This window comes from Podarcis melisellensis (genome assembly GCF_964234715.1).
Source record: "Podarcis melisellensis genome assembly, chromosome: 1".
NCBI classification, from domain to species: Eukaryota; Metazoa; Chordata; class Lepidosauria; order Squamata; family Lacertidae; genus Podarcis; species Podarcis melisellensis.
Genome location: NC_138528.1, coordinates 22,413,604 through 22,428,853, shown reverse-complemented (window position 1 = coordinate 22,428,853; position 15,250 = coordinate 22,413,604). Strand labels below are relative to the sequence as shown.

The 15,250-nt window shown below is 43.3% G+C and overlaps 3 protein-coding genes and 1 long non-coding RNA gene across 7 annotated transcripts in view; 1 reads left to right on the top strand and 3 right to left on the bottom strand.

The window, feature by feature from the left end:
* Positions 1-553, bottom strand: part of LOC309369039 (cation channel sperm-associated auxiliary subunit beta-like) — a 108,268-nt gene extending 107,715 nt beyond the window's left edge. Inside the window, exon 1 of the mRNA XM_081909573.1 lies at positions 183-553. Coding sequence (XP_081765699.1) covers positions 183-278 — 96 coding nt within the window. The 5' untranslated portion in view covers positions 279-553. The remainder of the gene's footprint in view (positions 1-182) is intronic.
* LOC309369091 (cation channel sperm-associated auxiliary subunit beta-like) overlaps positions 1-3,655 on the bottom strand; it is a 48,966-nt gene extending 45,311 nt beyond the window's left edge. The window contains exons 1-3 of the mRNA XM_081909739.1: positions 3,534-3,655; positions 2,141-2,216; positions 1,396-1,484 (exon numbers count right to left, since the gene is read on the bottom strand). Of these exons, the coding sequence (XP_081765865.1) occupies positions 1,396-1,484; positions 2,141-2,216 (165 nt within the window). The 5' untranslated portion in view covers positions 3,534-3,655. The remainder of the gene's footprint in view (positions 1-1,395; positions 1,485-2,140; positions 2,217-3,533) is intronic.
* A 137-nt stretch (positions 3,656-3,792) lies between these two features.
* On the top strand, positions 3,793-4,502 carry LOC309373128. Its single transcript, XR_014169788.1, has 2 exons — positions 3,793-3,928; positions 4,014-4,502. It is a non-coding gene; the product is annotated as an uncharacterized lncRNA (long non-coding RNA).
* Positions 4,503-11,885: 7,383 nt separating this feature from the next.
* TC2N (tandem C2 domains, nuclear) overlaps positions 11,886-15,250 on the bottom strand; it is a 32,016-nt gene continuing 28,651 nt past the window's right edge. For all 4 annotated transcript variants that reach the window (XM_081912545.1, XM_081912546.1, XM_081912543.1 and 1 more), the window contains exon 12: positions 11,886-13,287. In XM_081912545.1, the coding sequence (XP_081768671.1) occupies positions 13,177-13,287 (111 nt within the window). In that variant the 3' untranslated portion in view covers positions 11,886-13,176. The remainder of the gene's footprint in view (positions 13,288-15,250) is intronic.

Genomic DNA, 15,250 nt, shown 5'->3' with positions numbered 1-15,250 from the left:
TGAAGCACCACTTTAGCTAATGGAGCCTCCTGCTGCCGCGCCGTTGGAGCACGATTTCTGTTCTCATCCTGAGGTAAAGTTCTTAACCCGAGGTACTATTTCTGAGTTAGTGGGGTCTGTAACCTGAAGCGTATGTAACCCGAGGTACCACTGTATCTCAAAAGAGAAAACATGCCCCTCACAATCTGGTTGGTTTTGAAGGATTTGCACAGGGCAAAAACTGACAGAGATGGTTTCCCTTCTTGCCTGCTGGTCCATCCTATTTGCTTGCCAACCATGGGGAGGCTGTTCAGGAAGCGGGTGGGAGCAGCAGCAATGGCTGTACTGTGTCTAATTTTGTGTTTTTTCCATGCCCCGCACAGCAGCCAGGATGTGTTATGCCACACTCCCCATGGCAGCCATTTTGTGACTGGCACTCACAGAACTTCCTTCAAATTCAAAATGTGCCCACTGCCCCCCTCCAAAAGGTTGGCAACCCCTGATGTAGCTCCATGAAGTTCATGCTGTCCATAGGACAGGAGGGAAGAAAGGGAGAATCCTGATTCCAGACTCATTAGCCCTGCAGCATGTAAAAGAAATTACCTGCCTATATTCATAGCTGCAGCAAGTTCAGAAGCTAGAACACCCTTTTATTGTTTATTTAAATAAACAAACTGCAATACTATGTTTTGTTTTGATGCCTATAAATAAATAAAAATTCTTTAAATAACATACAGTGTTGTTAGATCCAAGGGGAGTCTGAACAACCAATAATATTTCACTCCATTTAGCTAAGCTTCATAGTCTAACCGCTTCCGATTCAGTTAGTGATGACAGCAAACAATCCATTTAAACATATGTCATCTAGATATCAACTTCTTGTGGATATCTATCTGGACATTTGGAGAACTAAAATGAGCTTCTATGATTTATGCACCAGTGGTTATGGTATCCATAATGTGAACTGACGATGAGTTCTTTATTACTGTTGTATTTATTTATATAATATTACCATATCCTTATTTTAATTACTTTCTCATTCCCTTTCCTTTTCCTAAATTTGGGGGAAAAAATAAAAGAATTGATTAACTTATTCTGCCGAACCAAAGAAGGGTGCATTGGCAAGTTATTCCCCGCTGCCTTAATACAAGTGCGTTACAGTGGTACCTTGGTTTGCAACCGTTTTGGATTACAACCTTTTTGGATTACAACCATGTCAAACCCGGAAGTGCGTGTCCGTTTTTTTGGATTACAACCCCCCCCTTTTTTTTTTGGAGACCCCATTGGCGAAAGCGTGCCTTGGGTTATAACCTGTTTTGGTTTACAACGGATTATGGTTGTAAACCAAGGTACCAATGTATTTGCTGAGCTACTCCCCATTCAATTGCAACTGGAAATACATTGCTGGAAACTTACCAAAGTGTCATCTGAAAGAAACAATTTAATTGTCTTAGATGTCACAGTGTGATCTTCTGTGTAGCAAGAAAAACTTGAATTGCTCCCCACTGAGTGAGAAAAAAATATGATCACTAATATTTTCAAAGATGATATTACAGAACTTCAATATACTAAAACGCAAATCAAAAGTGAAATTGTGGGCTGATATGGATAGCATTGGCTTTTGTGAGTGATAAATAAAAAATACAGTAGTAAGAACCACAATAACAACATTCATTATTATTAACAGTCTCAGGAAGGAAGTTTTACTGGGAGATGTAGGGTTTAGGGTGGGCAATAAGAAAATAAATAATATATTTATGGTAATCTTTAAACCAAGGCTAGACTGCATGGGTTTGGACAACCAAATTAACCTATCTTTCCAAGCTCTCTCACTGTGGCTCACTTGACTCCTAGACAACACACATTCAACATTGTTAGCAAATATCTCTTGGTCTTTAATATGTTGGGTTTTTTTAAGAAGCTTCTTGCATCTGCTGCAGTAAAAAAATAATAATACGGGATTCAGTTCCCAAAACTGTGTGCACACATTTTCCTTTGAAAGGTGGGCCCTATACATCACTCGGGCAAAATAAAGTTCTGATCTTTATGGAGTCCTTTGCAAATCACAGCACATGCAAATGCATGGCTGCGAGATTCAGTGCACTAGTAACTAACCTGTATGCAAGAATAGGAAGGTGAAATAAAGTAAAATACAACTTACTATTTATATTGTAGGAAAGTCCTGATGAAAGCTGTAGAACAGCGGCAAGCACAAGATAAAGCTGCAACAGCGCCATCTGTAATTGTAAAATTAATATAAATGTGCATTTAATTCAAAGCTATATATAAAGCTGGTCCCCCAATAGTCACACAATATATACAGTGATCAAGAAAGACAACAAGGATGCAGGTAAAAGCAACATGCTTGGTCATCAAAGAGTTCCCTTAGGTGCTATGGAAACTGCAAGCTGAAACCTGCTTCCTGTTCCAAACATTGGGTTCACCTATGGGCAGAAAGAAGATTTAGTTCCCACCCCAGATGGAAACCCTCCAAGTGTCCCTATTTTTCAGGGACAGTCCTGGATTTGCAGAAGCCGTCCAGGTTTCTGATTTGATTCCGGAATGTCCCTCTATTTTCCTTGGAGATATGCTGGAAGGTATGCAAATGCACTCCTGGGTTAAATGCCTTGCCTTTCTCTACTACATGTGAATGCCACTGGGGAAAAGTAAAGTCTTGGATTTAAGGATTCAGTCCCCTTATGAAACAGCTGCATATGCTTGCATTGGAGGGGGTTGGACTAGATTATCCTCAGGGTCCCTTTCCAACTCTACAAATCTTTGTTTCTGTGAGGGATGTGGAACTTGTACTCCTAATGTTGCTCTACTACTTCATCTGACCGGTGACCATCTCTAGGAGTGATGGGAGCTGAAGTCTAATGTCAACTGGAGAAACAAAGGTTCCCTATTCCTGCTCTGTATGACTGGATTACTTTCATACAAACAAACAAAACAGATGCCGTGCAGATCTCAAATGAATGAATAGGCAGGATATGAACGTTAAAAATAAAGATATATATTTTTAAAAAAGAAAGGATAATAGATTAAAAAAATTGGACTACTTTGTTAAACTATAAGCAACTGATTTGTGCAGGATCAAATTATTTCTTATGAACAGGCAGCAATAATACTCAACCTCCATTTCTTCTGTTTTTTCAACGGAGACATGGTAGAACAACTGAAAGCTAAATATGGGTCTTTGCATTAAAAAAGAACTCATTTGAAGGCCTCAAGCATAATGATAAAACCAAAGTAATAACAAAGACCTATTTAATATTCTCAATATATGCAAAAGAATCTCTTTGTCCTTCCTACAACGTTAATAATATTATAAAGCACTCTAACCACTACACCATATTGGCAACTTGTAATTATAATTATATAGATAATTATATCATTATTATCATTAAACAGAGTGAATACTTCATCAGATTAAAGAATTGCGACATTGCGTATTATTGGCATGGGGGTGCCATACTTGGCATCATCTTGTGCCCAAATGAAGCATTTCTTTCTTTCTTTAAACTATTTCTATACCACTTCACATTTTAAAGTACCTTCTTTGCCGAGGCTGTATCAGTTTTGCCGAGCCATCTTTCCCACTTCCAAGAGAGCCAGCCAACTGTTTGCTTTTATCCTGGGTTCCAGAGGATGACAGTTGGAAGAGTTCAAGTTCCGTCACAGTGACTCCTAATAGCAGCAGGACTCATAAACTCATCCAGCTTCAGAAATGACCGCTCCCCAAATAAAATGGGGGGCACCTTTTGCATGGTCACACACAGCCCCCTGGATCCCAGTGTGGCTCCCAGTAGTACGGGTTGGTTTGCCCTCCCTAGGCTGGATACCTGGAGGTCTCTGCCTACCTCAGCCAGTTGCCCAATCCCGCCTGGGGAGGCGTTGCCAGGGGATTGGCCAGGTAGGGGGGGGGACCACCCTGCCAACACAACAGAAGGTGAATATTACCTGTGAAGCGTCAGTTGACTCCAGAGCTTTTCCCACCCTGCCCTCCCTCAGTTACCATAATTCTTCTTTTGCAGGTTAACCTCTTCTCCACAGGTACGTGGGCGCTGCTACGTCATGGTTGCTGTTGAAGGGCCAGAAAGGAATTTTCCTGCATTGGCAGGTTTTGCCTTCCCCGTAGCAAAATGTCACAACTTTGGTGGTTTCAGGCCTTGGGCGGAATCCTTTAGTCTATCTTCCTAAATTGGGGGGGGGGTGCGGGAAGCGGTGAACCACCCTTGTGGCGGTGATCCCAGGGTTTCCCTTTAAAGGGGAATTGAAGGGAGGCATTGGCCATACGCCGAGAGGTTGTCATTGCTCTCCCCTCCAACGGCGGTGAAACAGAGGGCGGGCTCTCTGCTTGAAGATATGTTCTCCAGAGCCAGCCCAATCCCCACACATTCTGGATAACCCTGATGTTTCCCAGATCCCCGGCTGGGGACTGGGAAGGATAAACGCCCAATGCCTGAGCCAAGGTCTCCCTACATCCGAAACTTAATAAAGTTGTGGCCAATTTTAATCCCATAGCATGTTGCCTTGAGTCATTATTCCACTCAGGGGTCACCTGGAGTTGGGGGGGACTCCGCCTGTCCACACAATGCTTGTGGGCTAGTACAGGGGATAGATTTTCAGAATTTAAAATTATGTGGCTGGAACAGGCTACGTGGAAATCTTCCCATAGTCCTCACATAAAAATAAGGGTCAGTGGCTCTGATACAAAAACTACACAGGAGACCTGTCCTCCATGTTAATTTCCTCAGTTCATCTGTTGCTAGAACCACATAGGATGCAGCCATATGAAGTGGGAGTCTTTCAAATTAAAAACAAAAACAAAAACCCCCACAGCTGCGAGACTAAAGTGAACGCCAGGAGGGTATCTTCAACCACCCATCCAGTGAGAGCTCCAGCTAGGGCAGAGGGGAAGCTAATAAAAGACTGGTAAGCAAATGGAAGAAAAAACTCAAGTCTCTGAATAACTTGTCTTAGCTGAACACCTTCTTAGTCATAAAAATGAATCACTTCCATTAGCAATTTTCTTTAAAAAAATAAAATTTCTTTAATCCATTTTGTGGGTGTTTCAGCTTGCAAACAATAACATAACAATTGTTGAATGTTACTTTATTTGATGTAGGTTGTTTATTTTAAAGCTATGTTTTATTATCACATTTTTGTATGGCATTAGATTGTTATAAGGTGTACATTCTTTGTTTCTTCAGCTTGTAAACTGCCTTGAGTATTGTAAAATAGAAAGACGGTATTCAAATTAAAAGTGATGATGATAACAATAGTATATAGCAGGTTCACCAGACAAGATTCCACATTAACTATGACAACAGAGGTGTCTTCCGGTGAGAAAAGGCAGCAGGGGGAGGCAATTCTGTGTCATTTTATTCTGGTGGGACAGGAGCAGCATGCAGCAACATCAACATCTCACTTTGTCTTACTTCTGCTCTCTCACGAGCCTCTACCTACGACCCATGAACAGCAACAGCAACATCTGCAGTAGCAGGGAGCCTGGAAAATGTAGTTCCCTAGGGCTCCTTTCAGCTAGGACACGATGGTTGCAATGCAGTGGTGACCTGCTACAGGCACCCCACCAACCTCAGCCTGCCAGTAGCCTACCCCCAACACCCTCTTAACGAAGGGAGACCCAGATGTCCCACTGTTTGCTGCAAAACTCACATTTAAGTGACTAGGACAAAAAGAGTTGGTGGAGTGCACAGGTGATACAGAATTCAATGCATTCATAATCCCAGCTAGCTGAACAGGTGTGTGGATGTGTGTGTGTGCTCCTCAACAACATTGCTGTTCTCTACTACAGACACTTTGTGGCAGCAAAGCACAACATTTTCGGCAACTTGGGAGAAGAGAGTTCTGCTCCTGCCTATGCCCAGCTGAGCAGGATAATAGAGACACGTGTTATATTCTGTCAGAGTCTGATAACTTTTCGTGGCAGTAAAACACTTAGAATGGAATTAATACAAGCGTCTTGCTCATCTTCCATGTTTATGTTCCATATTTGTTTAGCAAAAGAAAGGTTCATGGTGACTAATAGAATTATTAATTGGGGATTGCAACAAGTCATGCGGAGACATAGAAAATCCCCCCTCCTACTGTACAACACCACTGGCTGTTGGACTCAGGAGTTCACCCCATCTTGAAACTCAGCAGCCTAGTGCCTGTGATCCATTTGCTCTATAACAGGGCCAAAACAAGGGTGGGGCAAGCAACTTTTTCTCATGGTCCTGTGAGTGAAGGGGGCACCCAAATCATGATTAATGTTGTTATTATTGTCATTATGCACACTATATACAATATTAACATTTAGTTGAGATTATTATTTGATGCTGGAGGAGACTCTTGAGAGTCTCATGGACTGCATCAAATCTATCCATTCTTAACGAAATCAGCCCAGAGTACTCACTGGAAGGATAGATCCTGAAGCTGAGGCTCCAATACTTTGGCCACCTCATGAGAAGAGAAGACTCCCTGGAAAAGACCCTGATGTTGGGAAAGATTGAGGGCACAAGGAGAAGGGGACGGCAGAGGACGAGATGGTTGGACAGTGTTCTCGAAGCTACCAGCATGAGTTTGACCAAACTGCGGGAGGCAGTAGAAGACTGGAGTGCCTGGCGTGCTCTGGTCCATGGGGTCATGAAGAGTCGGACACGACTAAATGACAACAACATTATTTGGTGCTAAAATACAAGTGTGACTTATATCCTGCAGAAATGTCCTCAGATATCCAAAGATTCAAACACCCAAGTGCTATCAGTTCTCTCTGAGTCAGCAACAAGTTGAGACCTCCTGAAATCCACGGAGTCTTCACCAAACTTGGAAACATACTTGTAATAAAACGATAAACAGCACTTGGAGCAAGTGGAACGGTCTCCCTTGGAAGGTGGTAGGCTCTCCTTCCTTGGAGGTTTTTAAGCAGAGGTTGGATGGCCATCTGTCATGGATGTGTTGAGTTTCCTGCATTGCAGGAAGTTGGATTAAATGACCCTTAGGATTCCTTCCAACTCCAGAATTCTATCATTTTATGAATTGTTGTTGATATTTTATTTAATAAAATATGGGGTTTGCTTAGGGGCACTTTTCATGTTGTTTGCCCCAGGTGCCAAGAGACCTCATTCTGGCTCCACCCTATAGCATTGACTGCTGACGGTGACATGAATAGGAAACTGCTTATCTAGCCATGGGCTTCATCAGTACAGTTCATGGTAGGGTTTTTTTTTTTAACCTCTCACTCCCCATGGTGTATGGGAGAGTTGAGGAAAACTGGAGTTGGAGAGTATGTGTTGTAAGATATTATCCATTCTTTGAGGTTAGAAGCTGTGTCCCCTTCCTAGCTGAGAAGTGCCAGTTTGTCTGCCACTGCCTCTTATTAATGCTTTTTTGTTTGCTTGTTTAAAATAACTGAAAGGTTATAAAAGCTTATAGGGGGGCACTGTGGGTTAAACCACAGAGCCTAGGACTTGCCGATCAGAAGGTTGGCGGTTCAAATCCCCGTGACGGGGTGAGCTCCCATTGTTCGGTCCCTGCTCCTGCCAACCTAGTAGTTCGAAAGCATGTCAAAGGGCAAGTAGATAAATAGGTACTGCTCCGGCAGGAAGGTAAACGGCGTTTCCGTGCGCTGCTCTATTTCGCCAGAAGCGGTTTAGTCATGCTGGCCACATGACCCGGAAGCTGTACGCCGGCTCCCTCAGCCAATAAAGTGAGATGAGCGCAGCAACCCAAGAGTCGGTCACGACTGGACCTGATGGTCAGGGGTCCCTTTACCTTTTTATAAAAGCTGATGTGCTTGGTTTGCGATTTGTGAGAACTCCCATTTGCCAACTGCCCCTAATATTTCTGTCAAACTATTTGTGAAGGAAAAGGTTCAGAGGCAAAAGAAAAACAACAGACCACACAGTATTTGAGCAGGGAGGTTTTTTTGACATGGGGCTGTAATTTTGTCATGCAATCTTCCACCATTATGAAGTGGCAGAGTCCTTGCAGGGCTGTAGAACACAATTGTTCTGAATGACTTCATAATAGTATCCAAATGCAACAGAGGTCCATGCTAGTTTGTTATACATGGCTAAGTCTATAAAGAAGCTTTAGGTATGCAGTATATCTGCGTGTGGATCCGGGACTATTCATGAGGTGTGTACATGACGTCACTATTGGCATCACCAGCTCGTCAGTCAGCTCCTTTCACTCCCTTCTTAAACAAAGTACTGGCATCTGGCCCTGCCTGTTGCATAACTAGCTGTGATTCCGGATCACTCAGAAAGCCTCAAGCTGGCACCTGGTGGAAGCTTGGAGGAGGAAAAGGCTTTTCCTTGCCTCAGCTTAGTTTAGCTGCATTCAGTAAAAGGATAATCACAAGTGAGTCAAGCACACACATTTCCTGCAAATTGGGGGAGCAGGGTAAACAGCTGTGATCTGGTGACATTTTTCTCTTACAATTTAAGGAATTTTACAAATCAGCCATCCGAAGAGCAGAGAGGAACCTCTTCATCTAGTCCAGTATTGCTACTGTCAGTTTGCATTTCTTAGTGCAGAAAGTATTGATCTGATGTGTTGAGATCTTTCCTATTCTAATAAATTCAAGAGGGTTCTGTAAGCTTCTCTGTGTGAAAGAAACAAGCAGAAGGTTTGGGTTACACCCAGTGCTTTTCCCCCCTTAAAAAAGTGTTTAGGGGTACTCTCATTTTCCTACTCATATTGAAATACTACCCCTCAATGAGACCAAACTTAGATTCACAAAATGTTTAGGGGTTTGTCTACCCCTGTATCCCCCCAGAAACAAAGCACTGGTTATTCCTTCAGAGAAGCTGAATACAGCTGGCTTAAACTGGTTCTGTTATCAAGGTCATGCTGACTAAAAAAGTAAGGCCAGAAGGAGCCTTACTTTTCTCTTTCTATCTCTTTTCCTTCTGATGTGTTGTTCTGTACATAGTATGCTTAGTGTTAAGGTTTAGACTTATAAGTTATTGTAGACGGGGTGAGCTCCCGTTGTTTGGTCCCAGCTCCTGCCCACCTAGCAGTTTGAAAGCACATCAAAGTGCAAGTAGATAAATAGGTACCACTGCGGCGGGAAGGTAAACGGCATTTCTGTATGCTGCTCTGGTTCGCCAGAAGCGGCTTAGTCATGCTGGCCACATGACCTGGAAGCTGTCTGTGGACAAACACCGGCTCCCTTGGCCTATAGATAGAGATGAGCGCACAACCCTAGAATCGTCCGCGACTGGACCTAATGGTCAGGGATACCTTTACCTTTACACCTTTATGTTTAAGTTAAGTCTGTAGCAACTGGATTTCTTACGGACAGTGCCAATCCTGAATATTGGATTTGTGACCATTATTTTCATTTGCCTTCAGCAGCAGTAAAGCTCTGCTGGATGAAATATTAATTGCCTCTGATCTATTTTTGGGAATCCTACAACATGTTTAAGTTGTTACTCTGCTAACTATACATTGGAATCTGCTCTGGATCAATACTGAGCAGAAATCCATGACATGCTAGGGGTCCAATGCTACTCTCCCAATGCTGCTCTCTGGACTTGGTCCTGAAGGATTGGAACCACAGTAATACAGGGCCCCCAATTCCCACCCACCAAGCCAGATTAGGAGGATACCATGGCCGTTGGTATCAAATGCTGACAAAGAAATCAAGAATCAGGAGGAAGCTTGTACTCCCACTTAGCTCCCATTCAAAACACAGTTTCCTGTTTTGCACTAGGCATGACCAAGGGCTTGATCCAGGGCAGTAGCTAGCATCACAACTGCAGCAGAGAAAGCATGGATGGGACCTGTTGTATTATGGGGAGGGCATCAGAAATGCTGTGCTTAAAAAAACACACCCTGAAGGCCAGCACTGTCTGTGAAATAGGAATAAGGTAAAGGTAAAGGTACCCCTGCCCGTACGGGCCAGTTGTGACCGACTCTGGGGTTGCGTGCCCATCTCGCTTAAGAGGCCGGGGGCCAGCGCTGTCCGAAGACACTTCCGGGTCATGTTGCCAGTGTGACGAAGCTGCTCTGGCGAGCCTGCACCAGCACAGCACACGGAAACGCCGTTTACCTTCCCGCTATAAAGCGGTACCTTTTTATCTACTTGCACTTAGGGGTGCTTTCGAACTGCTAGGTGGGCAGGAGCTGGGACCGAACGACAGGAGCTCACCCCGCCGCGGGGATTTGAACCGCCGACCATACAATCGGCAAGTCCTAGGCGCTGAGGTTTTACCCACAGCGCCACCCACATCCCGAAATAGGAATAGCCCATATAATAACCACTGCAGTGAGCAAAATGAGTATAATTGTACGTTGTAAATGTAATAGATTTCGATGCAAATACAAATCAAGTATTTGTTCATACAGCACCATTTATGTACATAGTGCTTTGCAAACAGAAGGTCTGTTAGGTCCCTACTCCAAGGCTTCTTTGGGATGAAGGGCAGAATAACAAACAAACAAATAAAACCACTCAAGTCTTCCGATGTGTACAGCTAGGTGCAAATGCGACCTGAAGAGGAAAACAACCTCACTGCGTTTCAAGTCAGTAACGTGTACATGGCCTGATGCTCAAATATTATTGCAGCATCCAGCATAATAATTTATTATTTGTACCCCGCCCATCTGCCTGGGTTTCCCCAGCCACTGTGGGCAGCTTCCAACGGAGATTAAAAATACATTAAAACCTCAGTCGTTAAAAACTTCCCTAAACAATTTCAGATATTAGAATAGGAATCAGAAACAGTAATGACAACTGTATGCAACCTGCTTCCACAAGGGAGCGCCTTAAAAAAGTGTATTTGCTTTTGTCCTTTGCCACCTGCTGAAGCCTGTATCCATTTTAAACTGGAGGTTTCAGTTTGTACACTTTAGCTTGCCTTGGAGAACCAGTGTGGTGTAGTGGTTAAGAGCGGTGGACTAGTAATCTGGTGAACCGGGTTCGCTTCCCTGCTCCTCCACATGCAGCTGCTGGGTGACCTTGGGCCAGTCACACTTCTCTGAAGTCTCTCAGTCTCACTCACCTCACAGAGTGTTTGTTGTGGGGGAGGAAGGGAAAAGGAGATTGTTAGCCGCTTTGAGACTCCTTAAGGTAGTGATAAAGCGGGATATCAAATCCAAACTCCTCCTCCTCCTCTTCTTCTTTTTTTTCTTGAGATTCCTTAGGGTAGTGATAAAGCGGGATATCAAATCCAAACTCCTCCTCCTCCTCCTCTTCTTCTTGAGACTCCTTAGGGTAGTGATAAAGCGGGATATCAAATCCAAACTCTCCTCCTCCTCCTCCTCTTCTTCTTGAGATTCCTTAGGGTAGTGATAAAGCGGGCTATCAAATCCAAACAACTCCTCCTCCTCCTCCTCTTCTTCTTCTTCTTCCTCCTCCCAGAAATATGGACAAATTGGCTTCCTAAATAAGCTTTATACTGTGGACAGTGTTCCTGAAATGTAGCAATATACAATGGCGTAGCATGGGGAGAGGAGCACAGAAGTGTTTGCCGCAGGTGCAAAATTGTTATGGGCGCAAAATTTCAATACCTGGTGCTGCCTCAATACAGCTGCACACTTCCATCACTGGGCTCCATTCTCTCAAACGGAATGTGCCCAGACCTTAATGCAGGAACAGCTTCCAATTGAACCACAGCCTTTCCTACACTAGTCCTGATGTGCCTTGGGAGTCTGTCACCTGGTTTATTTCTAGCTTAGAAGAAACATGTTTCTCAATGCAATTGTCTAATCACAGCTTATTTCCTTCCAGTACAGGCAACAGCTGTGTTAATTGTCTCTTGTAAAATATCCCTCTGTTTTATCACTGTTCTGTTTGTTTAAACCCACAATAATCTACCATTTATGGTTCATTCACCATTGACCTTTCAGGTGTATCGTCCCAGACATAATTTTCAAACCAGACAAAGAACTGAGATTATCAGCTTTAATTACTTAAATACTTATAAAATTATAAACTGTTTAGCCATGATTGATATGAGCTAGATGGGAACCATCAGCTTAGGGACAAACTAGACATGCACTCTCAGCGTCCTTTGTTCACAGCAGCTCTGCAGTCTTTTACCATAGTGCTCTAGGAAGTTAGATGGTACAGGATTTACAACTGGAAACCTTAGCTACTGACCCAGTTAAGCATCAGGGATGGCTGACCTGTTACCTTCCAGATGTTGGTGAGCTCCAGCTCCAGTATTCATTGGCCATGCTGGCTGGGACAACATCTAGAGACCTAAAGGTTCTCCACCCTAGCCATAGTGTCTTCATATTCAACTTATTGTATCCATATTACAATTAACTATTCACATCTGCCTGCTAAAATTACATATGATAGCACTTTAAAGGGTTGAACATTTGACGAGCATTTCACCATTTCACAATGCAGCGCCACAAGCCAGCATTTATTAAATACACAATCTTCCTCCTAGGTTAGAATACTTTCATTCTTCACAGGAGCAAAGACTTTCATTTGCTGTTACTCCATCTCTTGGCTCACAACAGTGAGTTAAGTCTTAGGCCCCCAAATAGGAGCAAGTACTATGACCTGGCACTTTGAAGAAGCATTGAAAGCCTTTCTGCATGCAGCAAGAGTTGTCTTGAAATGCCCAGCCCTTCCTCACGTTAAAGCCCAATGCTCATGACAAGCAAGCATTCTTCAAAATTACTTTAAAAAGTTTATTCCAAGATTCTGAACTGTAAAATACTAATCTGCCCCCTGCTGCCTGTCTTAGATCTCTTGCTCAACACAAAGGGAAGACTGCTGAGAGATGTCTGCAATAATTATTAAGTGGTGCCCTCATAACAGTTTTAGAAAGAAAACAGTAACTGAGGCAGTGTTTTCAATGGAGAAAAGGAAAATGTCTTCGAAGTCATTTTTGAGTTAGAGCTTTAAGTTAAAAGAAAAGCTAACATAAACATAAATACACGAAAGTTCTTTTAATCCTTATCAAAAGGATCAGTAGCTGGGCCCTTAACTTCACAAGATGACCTCTGTATTCCATGGATATTGTGAAGATTCTTCACTTTGTGTCTTTTTTTCAGCACTACAGCTCCTTCTCTTGCTTTCCTCTCCAGAGGTGACCTTACACACCAGTCAACGCAGGTATTTATTTTCCTTTTGTCTTAGTGGATGATTGTTTATTTTAAGTAAGTGCAGAAGCCTCTTGGCTCAAGTCCCAATGAATTCCCAAAGTACTGCCCACACCAGTGTCATGCTGGATTGACGTTATGCCACTTAACGACAACCTTCTCTGGATTGGCAATCGTGTCTCTCCACTGAGCAGAAGCTTCAGGACTGTTGCTGTCACTGCTTAGCCAGACCTGCAGAGGAAGAGAAATCACAGCGGTCATTACAAAGGTCACACCAAAAAGCCATCTTTGACATTTATCTTGTTGGTCACCATACCAACAAAAAACTGTACATAAAGCGTGAGAAAAGAAAAAGCTAAAACACACAGGAAACAGTCTATACATGTTTGTTTTTTAAAATCTGGATCATTGCTGTGGGTTGTAGTAAGTTGTCCATTTTATCTGATCGTTTAAAATACTTTCATACAAATCCCCAAGGTGGTTTACAACAGCAGATACACAACATAAGAAAACAATACATTAAAACAATGTAAGTATAAACACATCACAATAAAGAAACAGACTGAAATGCAAACAACCATAGTAGCCAGATAACATCTTAACGCTTGGTATGTTTCCATGGATGTTATCTGATTTTATATTTCTATGGTATTTTGTGGGAGGGGGTGTTCAAAGGATTACTATAATGGCCTATTGCTGCTCTTGTTGTTTTTAAATAATATTGCTCCATTGCAGAAGAAATTCACTATTATCAATTGTGGCTTCCCAACTTAAAATGACTTTAAAAGGAAGCCTAGACAAATTCATGGAATATAAAGCTACTAGTTGCATTCTACTTCCAAGGTCTGAGGCAGCATGACCCAATAGCTGTGGAACAACATTGGGAGAGTGCTATTGCCTTTGTGCTTATAGGGTTGTCATCACAGGCACCTAGATGGCCACTATGGCAAATAGGATGGTGGACTAGATAGGCCTTTGATCCAGGAAGGCTCTTATGTTCTTAGGAGTATAGAACAAACAAAAAGCTAACCGCCAGCCCAGCTTTTATGGGCTTTAACCTTCGCTCTGCTTAGACACTCGGTCTGTGGATGTTGAGGCTTTCAGCTTCCCTGCCTAACAGCTGATGTGCAACAGCTGGCGCTGCCTTCCCCCACGTGCCCTCCAGCCTCTTTAATTCTATGTGTGGATATTTTTGGATACAGTATTTTTTGTATGGGTTGAAGAGAGAGCAGCAGAGAGAGCGTTTAAAGGGTGCTCCCCACTTCACATGATTTCACTTATGCACACGGGGGCCCAGAACATAACCCTTGTGTAAGTTGGGGGACGCCTGTGCTTTGGAAACATCCCTGAAGCACATGCCTTCAACAGAACATGTTATTAAAGCTGGCCAACTGTGCTTTCTGGGTTGTTGAAGGAGGCGAGAGGTAGGGGAGATTGCAAAATGAGATTTTACCGTACTTGGAAGTGTGCATGATTTATTCATCTCATGCAAGACTATTAAGATTAAATGTCAGTTAGTTTCAATATTTCACATGAGAGAGTCGCAGTTCACGTTTTATTAGCCACTTTGGTGAAGGACAATCCTATCTACTCACAGGGAGCAGCTTCCCTTACACTGGGAGGCTTGCTCTAGTATACAATCAGGAAGCAACACTTTAAAAACTCAGTTTTGCCCTACTCAGCTGGTGGAGGATTTGTGAGCTGACGTTTCCTCCTCAACAGGAGTAATGCAAACAGATAACCAGCTCCTTGTACATCAATAGCCCTCCACTAGTAAATGTGTGACTTGTTTCATTTCAGAAAGCCTATGTTAGAAGTCTGTTAGGTTCTTTGCTCTTGTTCACGTCAATTGGGCACCTATGCCAGGCCACTAGTGTGAAATGTACGGTCCAGGGGCTTTATCAGGCCCTGTGGGGGGGTCCCCTGGCAGCCACGGGGTATGCCCCTTCCACACTCTACATATTCAGGGCTAGAATCTGCTGTCTTTGTAGGACAAAAGGGCTAAGTCACCAGTGTCTTCTACTACATGCCAAAGCGGGAGTCATCCTTGTCCCCTTCTGAGGAGCAGCACAAGAGACGAGCGGTGCAAGTGAACGTTAGAGGGACAAGGGGAAGGGCACAGCAGTGGAATGTACAGAATCTGCAGCTTGCGTGGCCACGGCCCCCACTTCCCCGACTCAGGGGAGAAAAACAC